The sequence below is a fragment of the Pezoporus flaviventris genome, unplaced genomic scaffold (genome assembly GCF_033815535.1).
Source record: "Pezoporus flaviventris isolate CSIRO_AGI_PZ_B2104156 unplaced genomic scaffold, CSIRO_AGI_Pfla_v1 ptg000013l, whole genome shotgun sequence".
Classification (NCBI taxonomy): domain Eukaryota; kingdom Metazoa; phylum Chordata; class Aves; order Psittaciformes; family Psittacidae; genus Pezoporus; species Pezoporus flaviventris.
The window spans coordinates 36,652,164-36,670,195 of NW_026892561.1; the positions used below are offsets into that span (position 1 = coordinate 36,652,164).

The 18,032-nt window shown below is 51.6% G+C and overlaps 1 protein-coding gene across 1 annotated transcript in view; it reads right to left on the minus strand.

Moving 5' to 3' along the window:
- Nucleotides 1-560: 560 nt before the first annotated feature.
- The window catches only part of XXYLT1 (xyloside xylosyltransferase 1), a 35,363-nt gene continuing 17,891 nt past the window's right edge, over nucleotides 561-18,032 (minus strand). The window contains exons 3-4 of the mRNA XM_061452829.1: nucleotides 15,157-15,289; nucleotides 561-1,693 (exon numbers count right to left, since the gene is read on the minus strand). Coding sequence (XP_061308813.1) covers nucleotides 1,297-1,693; nucleotides 15,157-15,289 — 530 coding nt within the window. The 3' untranslated portion in view covers nucleotides 561-1,296. The remainder of the gene's footprint in view (nucleotides 1,694-15,156; nucleotides 15,290-18,032) is intronic.

The window sequence follows — 18,032 nt, forward strand, 5'->3', positions numbered from 1 at the left end:
GGAAGCCTCTCCCTCAGTAAAGATAAATGTTCATAGGCACAGGAAAGAGCCCAGGAAACTTCTGCCACACACTGTGAGTGCTGTTATTAGGCTAAGCCGTAATTGGGTCCCCGTCCCTCTCTCTTGCATGTGCACATCACACAGGTGCACACACAGACACACCTGGCTCGGTGTGAAAACAAGCAGGGCTGAAAGTGAGGTAATGTGCTTGTGCAGCTCTGCTGACAGAGACCTGTACAGGAGTCCGCACCCAGCAGCCAGGCCAGCCGAGACAGGATTTATTGAGGGAGCAGAGCGTTCTCATCTGAAGCCCGCTCAACTCACAGCAGAGGCACCTCCCAGTGCCTTCCAAACAAACCCCTGATGATCTTGGTTCAAAATCCAGTTTCTGTGCTGGCCTGTTTAGTTGCATCACTCACTGGGGACAGATGTAGGATAAGTTATGTGGGGCACCACAATCAACTGTCCAAAAGATATACATCAGCTACTTTTTAATCATGACAAGAGCAGCATGACACCTCCCATCGCCAGGACAGTTGTGCCACAGAAAACCAGCCAAGTGTGTTTCAGATCTGCAGCTTTATTCTCGTACGAAAGGTTAAAGGCAAAGCTAGAAAAATGAACCTACTGGTACATACTCACTGAATGCTTCTAAGGCAAGATAGGGAGGTAAAACTTTTATTGCCACAAAGAACCAACGGAAGGCTTTAAAGCACATCTAGCATTCAGTTTTTATTTGTAAGTAGCCAAATTTAAAGCAGCTTTTCAGTCTTTAAAACCCTCTCACCTTTCTGGAATGCTTCAAAAGGAAGATAACCTGAGGATGGTGTCTTCTCTCCAGAGGGATGAGACAGATGCTCTGCATGAGGTGCAGAAATGGACCAACAAGGAATGCCAAATGAAACCCAACTGCCTGGCTGTGGGCTCCTGCTGCTCATTAGACAAGGCAAGGCTGCACAGCACCCTGCCACATGAAAAAGCAGCAGTCACCTTGGCTGTCCCCATGCCTGAGTGCCTGTGGCACAGATGGGCACCACGTACTTGCCCCAAGAAGAGCCAGGAGCTGAGCTCCAGGCATGGTGAGTGTGAAATGTCCTGCTCCAGCTACTGGACTGCACTTCCTCCTGGAGGGGTGAGGCCATAGGCAGTGAGATACTGAACATTCTTGGGATCCTAAGGGATCCCCTGGGATGCAATGGATGGGGGCTGGCCACCCTTCCCAAGGGATTGCTGGTGCAGCCACTACAGCTCTGCAAGGCTGGCTGCAGCCCGAGGTGCTCCAGGGGTGGTGGTGCCCTAGTCTTCAGGGATTGGAGTGTTGCAGTTCCCATGATAAATTTTGACCTCACCCTTGCACTGGAAGTACTGGTCGAACACGTCACTGTATCCATGGTCCTTCCACCATGTGCAAAGCTGCCGATTCCACGTACAGTCAAGCACATGGAAAAGCTCTGGGTGCTCCATCCCCACCATGGTGAAGAAATCCTGGTCCCCAAGGTGGCCCTTGAAGTGGTACTTCTCTGTCAGATTTTGCAGCATGGAGGGCTCCAGCAGCTGGTTGTAGAGCTTGGACTGCCTCATGGCTTCCAGGTTCAGGAGCAGGACACCGCTGTTGAAGCCAGGCAGCCCATCAGGAGGGGGCTCCCCCACTTTGGTTTGGGGGTTCTCGCGGCGGTACTGCCAGAACGTGTGCCTGCAAAGAGAGGAAAAACAGGAACAGGGGAGTCAGGGAGTGCAGCTCAAAGAACAGCCATGTCAAGCCTGGGCAGGTCTGGATCACAGCACAGGATCTACCACTCCAGGGATCTCGCAGTGTTTGTCTTTTGCTGGCTGAAGGCACCCAGAGCAGCCTGCTGCTTCACAGGCTGTGTCACTCTCCAACCCCCTGCACAGGATGCTGCCCAGACCTCAAACCACTACTCTTGGTCTCTCCTAAAGCCCCTTTTGTTTCTAACAGCATCACTCTGGCGAGCCAACTGGACACAGGATCGTGTGACAGCTCACACGGCTGTGCGGGTAGACAAAACCACATCCCCAGTGCCTAGGGGGAACCAGCAGAAGAGTCCCCTAGCTGATACATGCCAGGAAAATGTCCTGCAGTTAATGGGATCTCAGCAGCAGAGCTCACAGCATCATTATTATTTGATTACAGGGAAGCTCCAGATCAAAGATCAGCCCCAGCTTGAGGCTGTGCAAAAAGGCTTGAAGTAAATCTGAGTAGCAGAAACAGTTCTTAAAAATAGAAGAAATCCAGTGGCAACAGGTCATTAGCTAAGCGAGCACTGCTGTAGTAGCTCTAGCAGATGCAATCTTCACTGGCTAATTTCCAGCTGCCAGGGAGAAAAGAGCAGTGCAAGTATAGCAATGCACAAAACTAACTCCAGAGGGTGATTCAAACGGGAAAAATTTAGACTACCTGAGCAAGCAGCCCAAAAATGTCTTTGGCTCCTTCCTCAGCCCTGGGGCAGTGAGCACACCCCACCATACACACACTGGCTGCTCCCACTTGCAGGAATTGAATTCATCCCATGCTATTAACCAAGTGGCTGGGGTTGAATCAGCCCCAAAAGACCACTCCCATTCAGACTGAAAGCCTTCTGCCCCAATCAGCACCCTTTGCTGCAAAGCTGGGCAGCTGAGAGCTGGCTGAGCCTGTGGTTCAGAGGGCAGGAGGGACCTGTGGTCCTATCCCACCATTTGATAGCCCAGGCCTGCCAGCACTGAGGTTTTTTTCCAGCCCTAACACTTCAGGTAAAGCTACAGCAGTTTTGGGTTTTGGCATTTTGCACCTTGCTGTGAAGATGCCAGGGAGAAACACTGTTATAAAGAATAAGCCAAGCCTGTCACTGGTTCCTCTCCAAATCTGTCAGACACTGACCAGAGTCTCCATGCATTTCCCAGGAACAAGAAATTTTTGGTACATGGTGTGAATTTAGCACCCAAAGGTTTAAAGTGTTCCCATGCTTGAAAGCTGAAGCTGTGCTAATTCAGATGTAAGAAGATGCAGGGACATTAGCTGCTGGGACACCTCCAGAGCCACAGTAGGCAGTCCCCCACATTTAAATTGAAATCTTTCTTGTAAGAAGCTGTGTTCAGGTCCAACAGGCACTTGCTCAGGAAATCCTACAGTTTGTACAGAGATCAGATATTAAATCCATCCTTCTGGCCTGTCCTCCGGATCTCCAGCACAGCACTGCAAGACTGGCCAAGGTGAGAGCCAGGATTCAACAGCCACCAGCAGAATTGTCCCAGCAGAAAATGTGGGTCTATTAACGATGCCAACTGCGAGCACCTTTTCTATTCCCTGATCTGGAGCACCACAACCATCATGCAGCATTGCTTCCTTACAACTGTCCATTTAGATGCTTTAGAATCAAACCTCTGATATTTCTCATTTCAGGAAGGGTCTTTACACTGCTCCCTTTCACCCGTTTCAGGACAGAAGGGGTTTTTCCAAGAGCCAGTCCTCCATGGAAGGAGGGCTCAGACTTTGAGCAGCCATTTCCAGGCCTCCCAGGGAAGGGGAGCGGAGGATGGCTGCCTCACCAGAGCCCACAGGCACCAGCACTCCTTTGATCTAAAGGGCAGGGAAGGGATAAAAGGGCTCTGCCTCTGCAAAGAGCAGTTATGTCTTGAGGAGAGGCACCAGGTCACTGCGAAGACAACTCATGGATGCTCATGCAAAAAGGAAGGTGAAATGCTCTCCGCACTGCATGAGAGGGAAGCTCAACTTGCAAAGACAAGACACGGCCAGGGGCTGATCAGCCTCCCGAAGTGCTCAGGTCCAGGGGACTGAGCAGAGACTGGCTCAAGCCCACCTCTGCACACTCTGCTCTTTCTGCTTCTCCCTGTCAGTGCCAGGAAAGCCATTGCTATGTCCAAAAATTGATGCTGGAATCTGGCAGGAGGGAAAGTGGGAGCAGTGCTGTGGAAGAAGGCACCTTTATACCTCCACCGCAGCAGAGCTGACTCCTTCCACATTCTTACCTTTAAAACACGCTGCCCAAGCTAAGGCATGGGATTACTGCCCCTTGCAGCTAAGACAGGAAAAACACAAGAGCCCAAGCCCTCAGTATCTCTAGGCCATAGTGGGGTGAAGCAGATCTGTATCAAATGACTCAATTTTTCAGCAGCGCCATTCCCCAGTGGATTACTCAGTGATGGCTGATAACAAGGAGGGAGTAATGTGCCCTTTTCTTCAGACTGAGAAGTAGCAATTGTTCAGCCCTTCCTCCCGGCACTGGCGTGACGGGGCCATCCTCCTCTGGCTGCGCATGGGGACCATGGGGAAGCAGGGCTGGGTGGGGAGGACGGGGATGTCTCCAGGGAGTGATGCCGGGGAGAGATTCAGGATGCGATGAGCTGTGGGTGGCTCTGCAGCACAGATGGCTTGGGAGCCTGGCCGAAGCACACCGCAGCCTTGCCAGTACTGGGCTCAGGCCAACCAAGGGAAAGGTATTCTGGTATGGCCACTGGCAGCACGTGGATTTCACTTGGCTTTTATCCTTCTAATCGAGAGTTTTGGTGCTGTCCTTCTGCTGGGGCCAGGACAAAGAAGAGCGTCAAAAAGCACCTCCACCCATTTGGAAGTGGAAAGAGCAGCGGGTACAAGAGCACTGTTTTCTTTGGAGGAGATGGAGCTGGGGAAGCACAGCAACCAGCCAAACAACTAACCCAGCCTGTGCCCTTCACTGCTCTGTCCTGCCCAACATCAGCCCTTGGCACCCACCTCAAACTTTGGCACAACATGGGGGAAAATCTCAGGGTTTGATGAGCACGCTGCCAGGATGCAGGGAGGGGGTGTCTAGGCTAGCCCTAGAGACAACCATTTAGGAACTGAGCCCCAGTTGGATACAATGGAGATGTCTCCCTGCCCCAAGCCCCTGGAGCAGGTGGATCTCCCTTGGGACAGGCAGTTCAGGCAGGGCAGCCTGTGACCAGCCTTGGCTCTGGGGTGCCCTCCTCCCTGCCCCCCAGCAGTGAAAATCACGGCAGGAAGGCAGCCTGGAGATGCCGGGATGCAACAGGGCCAGGATGTAATGGGGCAGGAAGCTGCTGGCCGGGATGAGGGGAGGAGAAAGGAAGAGGAGGCATTTCAGGCTTTTGTTAACCTCTAGACTGGAGGGGAAAGAGGTGACCCTGGGCTCCAGCCCCTGTAGCATGGTGTGGGGGAGCCGTGTGGGGCTGCTGCCACAAGCACCCGCTTGCAGCCCCAACGGGCTTTGCTTTGAGAAGCTGTTTATAAACAGAGCCGGCGTGTGCTAGGAAACATCTGGAGAAGAGCATTTCCAAGCATTCAAATGCCGGGCCCAGGCAGCCCAGATAAAAACCCCTTCTTCCACCGTGACTTCCCTTGCTGCCTGGCGCAGGGCGCTCCCGGCACCTCCCCTGCCTCGCAGCCCAGTGATCATGAGCCTCAGCTCAGGCAGAGCTGCCATCACACCCTTTAAAACAGAGGATAGCTGCCAGAGGCAGACAGGACTGCTCCAGCTGTCAGCTGTATTTTGCCTGTCCTTCCCTTGCTTTCATGCACAGCAAGAGGAAAACACTGGGTGGGTGGAAGACTTTGTCCAAATCCATGGACTTGTTTATTTCAGCTCTGGGTTCTGGGACAACTTCGTTGGATGACTTGGAAACTGCTGGTAAAGCAGCAGGGTGCTCTTGCTGGAAGGAAAGGTAAGGTGCCAGCTGGGTGACCAACAGCAAGCCTCGAGCACTGACCCCACAGGCAGCAGACTGGGCTTTTGTGCCTGTACCCATCTGAGATGTTCAAGAAGCTGCAACCTTGCCACATCAGCTGCATGGCTGCCACTGGCCTTGCTGATGAGGATGTGGATCCTCCCCATGCAAGATGGGCAGCAGCAGTGGGCCAGCACTTTGAAGACATGCTTTGTTACCAAGTCCCTTTCATGGGGATCAAGGCTGGGAGACCCGGAGCCCCATCCCGCCAGGCACAGGGCTCCTGGCACAGAAGGGAAGCATGGGCTGTCGGCTGTCCCTCTCTGCGTCACTCCAGCAGCAGCCCTGCCAGCCCAAACACCAACTAAAACAACAAGCGCACGCTCTCGCTACTTCTAAATACGCTTTTTGGTTCCTGAGCCAGAAAACAAATGTCTGGCGGCATTATCCCCAGCTGCAGCTGCTGGCAAATGCTGCTGTTCCTGTGCAACAAGCATTGAGGCGTGAGCGTGCTGTGCTCCTCACTCCATGCCACTACTAGCGCTCCCCTGGGAGGGCAGGATGATGAGGCATGTGGCTGCAGTTCGGACGTGCAATCCCCAGCCAAGCTGCCCACCTGCTGGTGCCCAGCGAGCCAGCTGAGGCAGTGGAGAGTATGGGAAGTATGCAGTGTTCTGAATGGTATGGAGGACATGGCTGAAATGGAGGAGGGGAGAGCAAACAGAAGGGGTAAATAACTGTAAAGGCTTCTGGGGTAACAGACACATGCTTAAAAGCAACCTTGTCCCCTGCAACCTGGATGATGGTGTCTTCATCCAGGGGATGATGGTGGCTTTTGCCCTTAATCGTCAGCAAGAAGTAAGAGCACAGCCAAGAAATCTCCCTGTACCTTTCTCATCTTGGCTAAACCTTGCTGTGGCAGGCAGCTGCCTGCCCCTTGCCACCACTCTGCTCAACCTAGATTAACTCTCTGGAAAAGGCTGTTGTCCCTTCCTCCAGTTCCCCTCCAAAGGCACTGCTGCAGTGAAGATGGGCCCTTCTGACTTTCTGCCACAACTGGAGGTAAGCAGCTCCCCCAGGGCTGCATTCAGAGTAGCATCTGATCTACACTCCCCCTTCCCACCCCAGCACTGACGGACTCTGGCTGGGGTGAGCTCAGCCCTGCTGCATACACAGGCTTTGCAACAAAGTGGCCCTTGTTGCTAATTGCTTATTGCACACGTGCAAACACTAAACCCCTTAAGGAGCTGGGGTGGCAGGTTCAGTACCAGGCTGGCACAGAGAGCCTTAGCTGAGGCTGAGCAGCTTGTGTAACCCAGGAAATCTCAGCTCTGTGCTTCTTGGGAGCAATGGCATCCCCAACACAGTGAATACCCCTTGTTCTGCAGTGAAAAACATCACCATGGTGCAAACCAACCCCCATTCCCAGCCCAGGACAGCATGCAGGATGTGTTTGTTGGTGTGCACACCAGGACCACCTTACCCTCCTCTGATGAGTTCATAGCGAGGGCCCAGCTCACGAAGGACTCCAGCCCTCCCTTGGAAAATGCTGACAAATTGCGTTCTTCAATGAAGACATCAGTAATTCCGTAATAGATTTCTCACGTAATGCACAAATTATGTCTCTGCAGCACTGTTCCCTACTACAGCAGCATCTGCATGCCAAGCTTTTAAAAGGCCTGTATTTGGAGCAGCAAATTGATTCTTGATGATTACATTTCTGCGTGAACTTAACAGTCCAAAAACGGGCACACTTAAGTGGACTGATCTTAAGTAGGTGACCAGTAGCAACTTGTGACACAGCTTGCATGCAAAACCCTTCCTTTGGACATAGATTTACAACTTTCCCCCAGATTTTTGCACCCCAGACTGGTGCTGAAATCACCCTCTGAACAGAGGTGCGACCATAAATCCTTGTCTGGGTTGTAGATTGGTTTCCTTCCCTTTATCAAGCATGGCACTAGTGGCAGGGGAGAATGACTGGCTGTGTGCATCAGACCATCTGCTCCTTCAGCACTGGGGAAGGATGGGGTCAGCCTGTTCGTGAGGCACTTTAAAACACCATGAGCCTAATTAGTGCCAGAACAGCAGATTTCTATTAACTGTGAATGGACTCTGCTCTGGCAGTGCTCTCCTGCCTGCCTCAGAGGCACAGGCAGTCTGTCCCGGGCCACCCTTCCCCACCAATGGGTCTCTCAGGAACAGAGAAGATGTTCTCCCTTCACAGATGCTCACCTGGTGCTGTGGGGAGGAGAAATAAAAGGCCTCCATGCCTGTACAGGAGTCTCAGCCACGGAACGTTTTGCTGCCACAGGGGGGTTCTGGCACTGAGTTCTGGAGGGAATTGCCACTGAGCTTCAGAGAGCAAGAGGACATTGTGGGAACCCCTCCAGAGGATTGTTGTGAGCTTCCTTGTGTAGCACCAGCACCGTATCACTCCACTAAGTATTCCAGCTATGCACCCAAACCTCTCCACTTCCTGCTGTTTGTTTGTTCCTCCATCAAAGGGCTTCAGCTCTTGGAAGCTCCTTCTCTACTAAGTGCTGGTGAGGAAGCCCTTGGCTGAGGGGCCCCATCCGCTACTCCCTGGCCCACCTCCGGATGCTCAGCCCCAGCAGTCACTTTCCAGAGTAGACTCAAGAGCTAAGCTGGGCTTGTTTGAGACCTCTGCTACCATCTACAGCCCAGACTCCCCTCTCCACCATGCCGCAAAACCTTCTCAGGTGCAAGGAGATAAGAACGCCTGCACTGCAGAGGCCACTGCCCATGAATAGCATTTTTCTTAGCAGCCCCAAAACAGGTTGTGACCTCCTTCACAAGCATCATTGCCCAGCATGGACCTGCTCTTTTTTCAGCACATGGTTTCCCATGTCAAAACGTAACTACTGAAGATGACAGCAGTTGTGCAAATACCCAGCTGGATCTAACCACCAGCTCACATTGTTCAGCATGCAGAGGCTGGTGAGCTACCAGTGCAGCCAGGTATTCCAGCAACCCCAAGATGCCATCAGTGTGACACCTACCTCTAGACACTGAAACTGAGATGTTCAGGAACTGTAACTGAGAAGTTCAGGAGTTGAAGACAAGTGCAGGCACGGTAACTGATGCATGCTCACCCGATGCATCCTGGACTCGTGTGCTATGGCCAACAAAAAACCTCAAACCAAAACAATATAGCAAAGTCACAGCAAACTTCTCAGGCAGCCCTTGCACGTGAAGACTGCCATCCACGTGTGCTCTCTGCAGTACTGCAAAGCAAGTGGAAAGCAAGCTTGAACCCATTCTTGAAGAGACCTGACTGCCTCAGCCAAACACACACAGGTGTCTTGGTTACTGGAAAAAAATCATGGCTGTAATGTCCAATATGTCCAAAGGGACAGTTAATAGTATTATCAAAAGTATTCATGCTAATTGATGCACAGTTGTGGTTGTCAGATCTTGTCCTATTTATTAATTAGTTTAAAATGACATTTCAAGTTTGCTTGGTAATGGGAGTAAGTGCAACAGGTCCTATATATCACTGATGTGCAGAGATGTAAAACAACAAAACCCCTCACCTTTTTTTTTTATTTTTTTAATCAGAAAGTAATGCTGCATTCCTGAAATCAGTTCTGCTGCCAGTTCTTTACAGGTTCTGCTTGTTCCGTAATTTTGGCTGCTTCTTGGTAGCCATTGCCAAAGAATTCCTAGAACTGTTCCCTGTGCATCAATCAGCAGCATGTGCTACAAATGAAGTCAAAGCCTTGAAATGGTTTCAAATCCAAAGTGTCCAGGGTCTGGCTTGCAGGGCTGTGGGCAGGCAGCACTGGCATCACCATGCCTGGTGGGGCACAGGCAAGGCAAATTCCCCTGCCTTCGCTGACTGAGGGGCTTGGGAAACAGCCTGTCATGACAGGCAACTCCCTGCTCCCCAGGGGAAAAGCATTTGGGAAAACAGCAGTCTCCACATAAGGGCAACGTGCCTGCATGAGGAGCTGTGAAACCAGGAGAACTCAGGCAGCAAGACCTGCCTGCTGGAGATGGTTATCTGCAACCCTGGAAAGCTCCATCCCAGGCAACAGCCCACCTGCACTGCTGTATTATACAAACACCACCCCTGCCTCAGCTGGTACTCTGGGAATCCAGCTGCTCCCCTTGCCTGCAGCTGTCTGCAGCACTTTGGGTTTTATTTAGATCCCAAGAGAAGGTACAGGACGTACTGCCTCAGCCCAGACATGCCGACAGCCCAGCCTTGCTGTGGATTCAGCATTAGCCTTCTTGCAGCCCAGGATAATTCCATTCGTCTTCCAAACATCTGACAAACTGACTTAGCACCGCTGCCGCTGAGCTCCCAGCAAACACTGAGCACTGAAAGTGCCGTGCCTCTGGGTCTGCAGGTTGCACAGGCTTGCTTCCAGTCATTAATGGACTTCTCTGGGTTATTTTACCAGCTCTCAAACAAACAAAACCCATGCGACAGAGCACACAGCACACCTACAGGAGCTCTCACATGATCACAAGCAGAAACAAAGTTTTTCCTTTCACAAGACAATGTCTCATGCAAGCTCTCCCCAGGTTTGAGGCAGAAGCAAATGCAAATGGCCTTGCAGCCATACAAGGACCAAAGTGTTTCTCCTTTGTAGTCTGTAGCTGTCTCTTTGATGTAGATATCCTTTCCTGCAGGACAAACTTATATCAATCCCAGCAGTGTGCATTCCCAAGATGCTTCTAGCTTTTATTAGCTTCTTGTCACACAGGCAGCAGTGAAGATCTCACCCAACATCAGGAATGGAGGCTGCAGCCACCCTTCCAGTGCCAGCTATGTTCATCCTTGGACCTGAGAAGGTCTGAGACCTCTCCTGAGGTCCACCATCACAGCAGTACCTTGCTCCAACCTGGAGCAAGGGGGTAAAAGCAACCACCTGAGGACCTCCTATGGGTGAGGTGCTTTCTGTTGCCAGCAGACCATTCCTCTCCAGCGAGAACTCAAGGGGAGCAATGTAAGGGCAGCACTGAGGGCCCTGGGTGGTACCAGAACTAGCAGGCACCCAGAGTTCACCAGCACACGGCAATGCCAGTAACACCACCGGCATCACATAGGAAGTGAAGAGGCCAGGATGGCGCTCGGTACGGGACGGAGAGCATGGCAGGGCACACTGGTCCAGGATCAGCCCGAGGTTGCCAAGAGCAGCTGTGCAATCACTGTTCTGCTTCCTCTCACACACCACCAATGTGACCGGAAGGATCTATAACCTGGCAACTTGGTGAGAAACTCAATAAGAATAGGGGTTAAGCTCTGTCTTCTGTAATCGGAGAGTTTCCAGGACATTTCTGGGAGTGCCGCAGTATTTCCCCTCTGTGTTCATCTCAACCGTGGGACTGCTTTGAAATGGGCACGCTTCTCCCTTTAACAGCTGGCAGTGCTGAGCACCTGACAAGTGCTGAGCCGAGCCAGGCTGGCAAGGAGGCTGGCAAGGAGGCTGGCAGGGAGGTCTGGGTTGCAGCAGCATCTGCGTGAGGATGCCCAATGGAGACCTCTGCTGTGCCCCAGGTGCAGCCCCTGCTGCTCATGCCTGGTCAGGAGGCTGACCTGCAGCATGCCCTGCTTCACTTGGCCATCACCCAGCTCCACTGCAGGGGTGACCATGGCCAAGCCACTCTCCAGGCCAGATACATACCCTGCATGCACATAGAGGACAGTGACCTTCCTGCTTGCCTGGTAATAGGCTGGCAGGCTGCATCTGCAGTGCATGTTTCTTAGCAGAGCTAATTGCACAGGAGGACCTGGATGTCTCCATTTGGCAGGATCTGGCATGGAAGGCTCAATGCAACATACATATTTACACAGAGCATCATCATTCACCCTCTGTAGCCTGGTGAACAGGACACTGCCAGCACTCCTGAGTAGCTGAAATGCTACAGGGGACAACAGCATTTTTAATTAAGGTTACGAAGTGCAGAAGCACTTCATAGCACAGAAAGCCTTTTGGACCAAGCAAACTTAGATGAAGATTTTAATCTTTCCATCAAAATCATTCTCACTGAAGCAGGAGCTTCCAGTCTTGGCTGTGTGTGGATCCTGTTCAGGCAGACACATGAGCAAGCATATGTCAGTGCTGGGAAGAGGCTCTGCCTGCAGGCCAGCATACAAACATCAACCTGGCAGGAGGCATCCAGTGCTGCCATGGAAAGCCCACAGGTGTCTATGACCCTAGTGCATAGCACCAGTGACTCCAACAATCCTGGCAGTGGGGCAGCCTCCTGTGGGATAAAGCTCTGCCTGTGACTCCATTCACAGAGGTGTTGACCATAACTGGTGTAACACATCGCATCCAGAAGCCGCAGGAAGGACAACACGCCTGATCCACGGACAGAGTGCCGCTTCCTCCGCTGCAGCTGAAGAGAAGCAAACCCAATGCCAATGGTCTTGGGCCTCAGAGCAACTCCTGCACCTGACATGGGCTCCTGCAACCTTCCCCTCCACACCCAGGACCCTTGCCAGACATCAGCCTGTGGGACATGGCCAGGAGGTTGATTCGCAGGGCCATCCACATACAGCTTCAGCAGGAGCTACTGCCCTTCACAGGCTGCTCCAACCCACCCTGAGCAACCCCACAGGCTGTGCAACAGTTAAACCCCAGAGTTTGCCTTGCAGGAGGGCCAGGAGATCCTGTTGCTCAGAGAAATGCATTTGTCCAAGACAAACAGTGGCCAGGCATTGTTTCAGCATGAGTCAAATGAGTGGAAATGCTCCCTTGCCATCCTGTTTTGCTGTTTGGAGGTTTCTCCCTACCTTCAGGATGTGCAAGCAGGCTCCGGGATGTTTCCCATTTGCTGTTCCCTTACTCCTCCATTTCCTGTAAGCATCTGTGCTCAGTACTGCTCAGTGTGCACCAGTGCAGCAGCATGGGCCTTGTGCAGTCCCCAGCCTGTGCTGGGAAAATGCAGCCTAAAGCCAGATAGCCAGCGAGCTTCTGCTGAGGACAGCACTGCTTCCCAGAAAACAGTGCACTGTCTACAAAATTTGCTGTTCTGCACTTATTTACCTTCTCTGATGTGCCAAGTAGGTAGCAGAGATCCAGCACAGCCAAGAGGACTGACCTCCATGCATCTTCTCCACTGCTACAGAGGGGACCCAGGCGTTTCCCAGCCACCAGCTTACCCTGCCCTGAGGGTGCCAGTCCACAGCTCTGTGAGCAACCTCAAGAAAGCTCTGCTGGCTCACCCCAAGCCTCTGGGGCAAAGTTGGTACTTCAGAGAGGGCAGGACAATCTGAGTGCCAATGGGGAGAAACCACCACTGCTCCATAACCCTCCTCTACCCCCACTGCCACTTTTCAAAGTGATGCTCCAAGCCTGCACATGTGTCAGATCACACGTCTCGAGCTGGCACATCATATTCACACCTACAACACATTTTTATGTTGCTGAAATTATAAAAATAGTGAAAATATATATATATATTATTTTTTTTTCAAAGATGCTCATGCTTTGTCAGCTTGTGTTTTCGTCTGGAAACTCTTTTAGTTGCAAGGTGTGAGCCCTGCAGGGTGCAGGCTTGGCAGGAGGGCAGGCTGGCGTATGCACAGCCTGCCCCGCGGCGGGTAATTTGGCAGCAAGAAGTATCAGGAACTTGTTTTCACAGGAAGATCAAAACAGCACAAGAAGAGAAGCACAACATAGCCCAAAGTGACCCAGAGTGTCAAAACTGCAACAACAGAAAGTTCAGCCCAAAAATGCAGCCTGTGAGGGCCGTTACTGCTTGCCCTGTTTGTCCCCACCACAGGTGGCAGGAGGGGGGAGAACACAGCTTCAGCTTGGGTCAGATATTCTGTGCTCAGCCCTGCAGTCCCGTGCCTTGTCCCCTGCCGTGCTGGAGAGCTCTCCCTCCAGCTGAGCACCCCAAAGTTTAACTTGGCCCCCTCCAGGCACGCCCAGTCCCACACATCACATCCAGGCAGCAGAACACCATCCCTGCACCATAGCTACGTGTGGAAATAATGCAAAACCAATCCCCGCAGAGACAGAAACACAGCGATTCCAACATGGACCAACTGAAGACAAACAAATGCTCCATTTGTGCTGTTACAGGCTGCACTGCTAATGAGTGGGATATGCCCTGCTGGGCAGCACTGACTGATGCTGAGAGTCCAACACAGCCCAGTGGCCACACTCAGCTGCTGTTTCCACACTGCTTTAAGCTTTAACAATTGGATATGATAAACTAGGGCTGGAATTACCATTCTGCGCACCAAAATCCTGCCAGGACACCCAAGGCAGATACAGGAGTCCTCCAGGGACTGCAGACTGTATAGGGCCTATGGAGATGAGACCTCAGCATCCATGTTCCTCTGGACCCATCTCTCTCTGCCACGAGCGCAAGCCAGGAAGGGAGGTGACACTTCTGCCACAGGCACAGAGATGTCTTTTCGCAGCCTGGGAACAGTGGTGACTTCTGCAGTCTGAGCAACCAGAAATGCTCTCATGAGCATGCTCTCAGTTGGCTTGGGATTCTAGGAAGCGATTGGTGGTGATTAATGACCACCAATTCCCTGCTGAACTTCTCTCTGTCCTTACCCTCATCCCTTGTGGATGCACTTGCAGCAGGAATGGCTGCTCCAGATCTTTGCAGCTCAGCTTTTGCCTAAAAGTGCTGGTGGACATGTCTTAGGATGTTCAGTTATTGATCTTACTATTAAGGTTTCCAGTATGGAAGGAAAGGACATACAGAGCTCTTAAGCCTTTTTATCTTTCTCCAAGAACATTTCCATTAGGATTAGTGAATCTAGCCGAGCCATCTCAGATGCTCAGACTCTGCTCAGCTGAGAAACCATTAATGTACCCTGTGTTGATTATATGATTCACCCTGGATTAAAACAAAACCTGAGGCCCATTCTTGGAACAATGCAGGTTAAATTAAATAAACTTTTTAAAGCATCAACCTGGAACTATGTCCCTGAAGAACACCAGTGGTTCCTGAATGGGAAGAGCTGGGCCCACCCCTTGTGGTTCCGACTACAGTTCACACAGGCTGATGGACAAAGGGTCTGAAGAGCAAGAGACCATGGGGCTATTCTCATGTTTGCAAGCCCAGGTCACCAACAGAGCTGCTCACTCAGTCTTGGCTGGGGGAATAGTTCTTCAGCAGAAGGTGCACTGACACTCCAGGGACACAGAACCTCTCTCTTGCCCAGACTCAACCCCTACTCTCTACAATATTCACAGCCAAAACATCTGAGCCCTGACACACAAACTGATGCTCCAGAATGCAGTCACAGCACCTCAGCAGGCATGGCTGGGCAGACACTCCTCTAGCAGATATACTATAATCTAGGTATGGATTCTGGCACTAATGACCAGGATCTTGGCTCTGGAAGCGCTGTGATGGTGCGTGAGACCAAGGAAATCCCAGGGATGCTGTACAATTTTGTTCGTATCTACAATTCTTAGATTAAGTCCCCCTGCAGGGATTAAAGCAGGGAGACTGCTTCCCCTGTACCTGTACACTGGCTGCATTTCCCTGGCAATCCCAATGACTGCTCCCTCTGGAAAGTTGTCAAATTCATCGAACAGGTCTCGGATGTTGGTCTTGTACTTCAGGTCCAAGTCTACCTGAATGACCTGTGTTATTTCTGAAAGAAAAAAAGAGGAGAAAATCAGCTATATAAGCCAAAATTATAAGCAGTGATTACCAATGGCTACTTGATGAATTACACCCAATAAGGATTTGGTGCCATGAGCCCCACAGACAAATACAATCCAGCTTCAACCTCTACATGAAGCTACCAACCTTTAACCATCATGACAGCATTTACCACTGCATATTTTAGGAATTATTCACTTCAGAAACCATTTTTGGTGACCTCCTGCTTCTATTCATTCCCTCCTTCTTCCAGAAGACTGGTTTTCCATGACTGACAAAAGCAGGAGGTAGCTTCAACCCTGCTTCCTCTCCCTGTCTGAAAGTGCTTCTGCAGGAGCAGCCACACAAAACCTCATGCTCACATTCTGCTACATACTTCTGGGAAAAGCTACCAACTCTATGAGTGTTTCCCATCTCCAGCCTACACAGCATCCACCCCTGGCTTGAAGTACCAGACTGATTCCCCTCACAGACAACATCAGTAATTCAGTCAGTCACATAGGGCCCTTGGTAACACCTGCACAAGCTCATTAGCTGCCAGCAGTCTGACACGGGCTTCCCTGAGGGCAGAGATAACATCCCCCCCCCCCCCCCCCGCCTACACAGAACTGCTGACAGTCTGCAGCAGCCTTGAAAACGTTATTACTGCCAGCACTACTGTCGGAGACAAGGAGGGTCAGGCAGACACGGAAGCATTTTCCACTTGCAGGGGGAAAGTCAAGAGCAAGGGGAGGCTCGAGGGCATCATTATGAAGGCCAGGCCTGATCTCATTAACAGGTCAGGCTCCTGCCTGCATTTGTCAGTCTCCTCTGCAGCACATGAGACCGACTGATGGAGATGTTGCTTGGGAGAGGGTGCAGGAGATGTGTCTCGTCAAGACTGTTTGTCCCAGGCGGATCTGGGAATGTTGTACAGACTGCAGCAGGCCAAGCGGGATACAGAAAACAGAAACACTATGAGAGATCAGACCATCAGCTGGGTTCCCCAGGCAAAGCCACGGTCACCTCCTGTCCAGCCATGCTCAGCCCTCCCTGGGGACCGTGAGCAGAAAAGAGCCATCTCCCACAGCATTACTAATGCCACACTATTTATGTGCATTGTAACAGCCAAGAGCAAGATGGCCAGGTTTCTTAGCCCTCGGCACTAACTGGATTATAAGGATCGTCAACCTGTTCTGGCCCCACTCATCATGCACAGCTGCCGTTACAGCTTCCAGCAGGCTGCATGTACGTCACCTCTGCCTTCCAAGCAAACCAGGCCCTCATCCTTCCTCCTGCCCTCCAAACCAGCCTGCCCTCATGCTCTGCTGCCTGCATCCTCCGTGGCTATGGGCAGGTCTTCTCATCAGGCTGGTCTCACCCTCCAGCCTTGACACCACCAGTGTGCTTGGGACAGGCTGCTGGCCACCACAGGTCTGCAATCACTCAGTTTTCAGCCTCCAAAGCCACTGTCGAGACCAGCGACACAGAAGCACTGAGAGCAGGCAGGCACGGGCTGCTGCCCTCCAGCACAGGAATGTAGCTTTGCCGTTTCAAATGTGTTCATCACTCAGTGTTTGTGCGTCAAGCAGCTGCTGGGCTGTACAGCAGCTCTGAATTTTTTGCAGATCCTGCACTAATCTGGGGCTCTTGGCAATTAGTTGTATCTACCACACTGTCCTCATTTAGAAGGAAAAAGCTCTGTGAGGTTAAGCAAAAAATATACTGCTTACTCTGCGAAGCATCCAAGCAGAAATATAAATCAAGGAGAAAGAGTATCTGAGCTTCAACCCAGGCTGTATCTCAATTTATTTTTTTTTAACATCCATCACTCCCTATCTGCTAAGAGAAAGGCCACACTTCTTTCACAGCCAGCAGTACGGCAATCCCCAGGCCTACCTAGTATTTACCACCACCATAATCCTCTGTTTGCAAAGATTTAAAACCTAGGCATAGTAATTCACTAGAGGCTAAAGCAGGTCTTGACCTGAAAGCAATTTCCCTCAGCCTTCCTAGATGCCTTAGAAATTGCTAGCACAACTCAAGCAGATGAACAGGCAGAGTGAAGGCTTTATGCAATGGAGAAAAAGACATGTATTGCAAATACCTCAAACATCCCCAGTGGTCCACACAACAGTGGTGCAAAATCCCAAAACCTTAATGCACTTGAGAACATCCAGATCTGTCACAAAACTCTATGGTGAAGATACCCCAGATCTGCAGCACAAGCTCAGCTCAAGAGAAGTAGGACTGCGGGGAACCTGAACCTTCTGAGGTGCTGCCAAGGATGGGGAGAGGGGATGGAGCTCCCAGGAGGTTCCCAGCATGCTCACCCCAGTGCACAGCAGCCCCCTGATGCCTCATCGGGTTTGAATTAAATCACCCACGACACGTCATCCGATTGTTCTCTAACATTACAGATGAGTGCAAACTGCAATTAATCACAGTGGAGAATGAAAGCTGAGCTTGGGGGACGCTGCAGTCCCACCCCTGCCTCAGCGCCCCAGTGGGCAAAAGGCTCCGGAGAGTCCCAGTGCAGCTGCTGAGAGCCTTGGGTGCAGCGGGGAGCAGAGCATGGGTACAGCTGCAGTGCTGGGCAGAGATGTCAGCACCACAGCAAGTCCAGTGTGGATAAACATGGCTTTTAAAACAAAGATGCTGGGTTCTCCATCCTGCCCTTCATTAGAGGCTCCCTGTGCTTGGCTCACCCTCCCTGTGAGCTGGCCCCTGCTGTGCTGGCAGAGCCCCCCAGG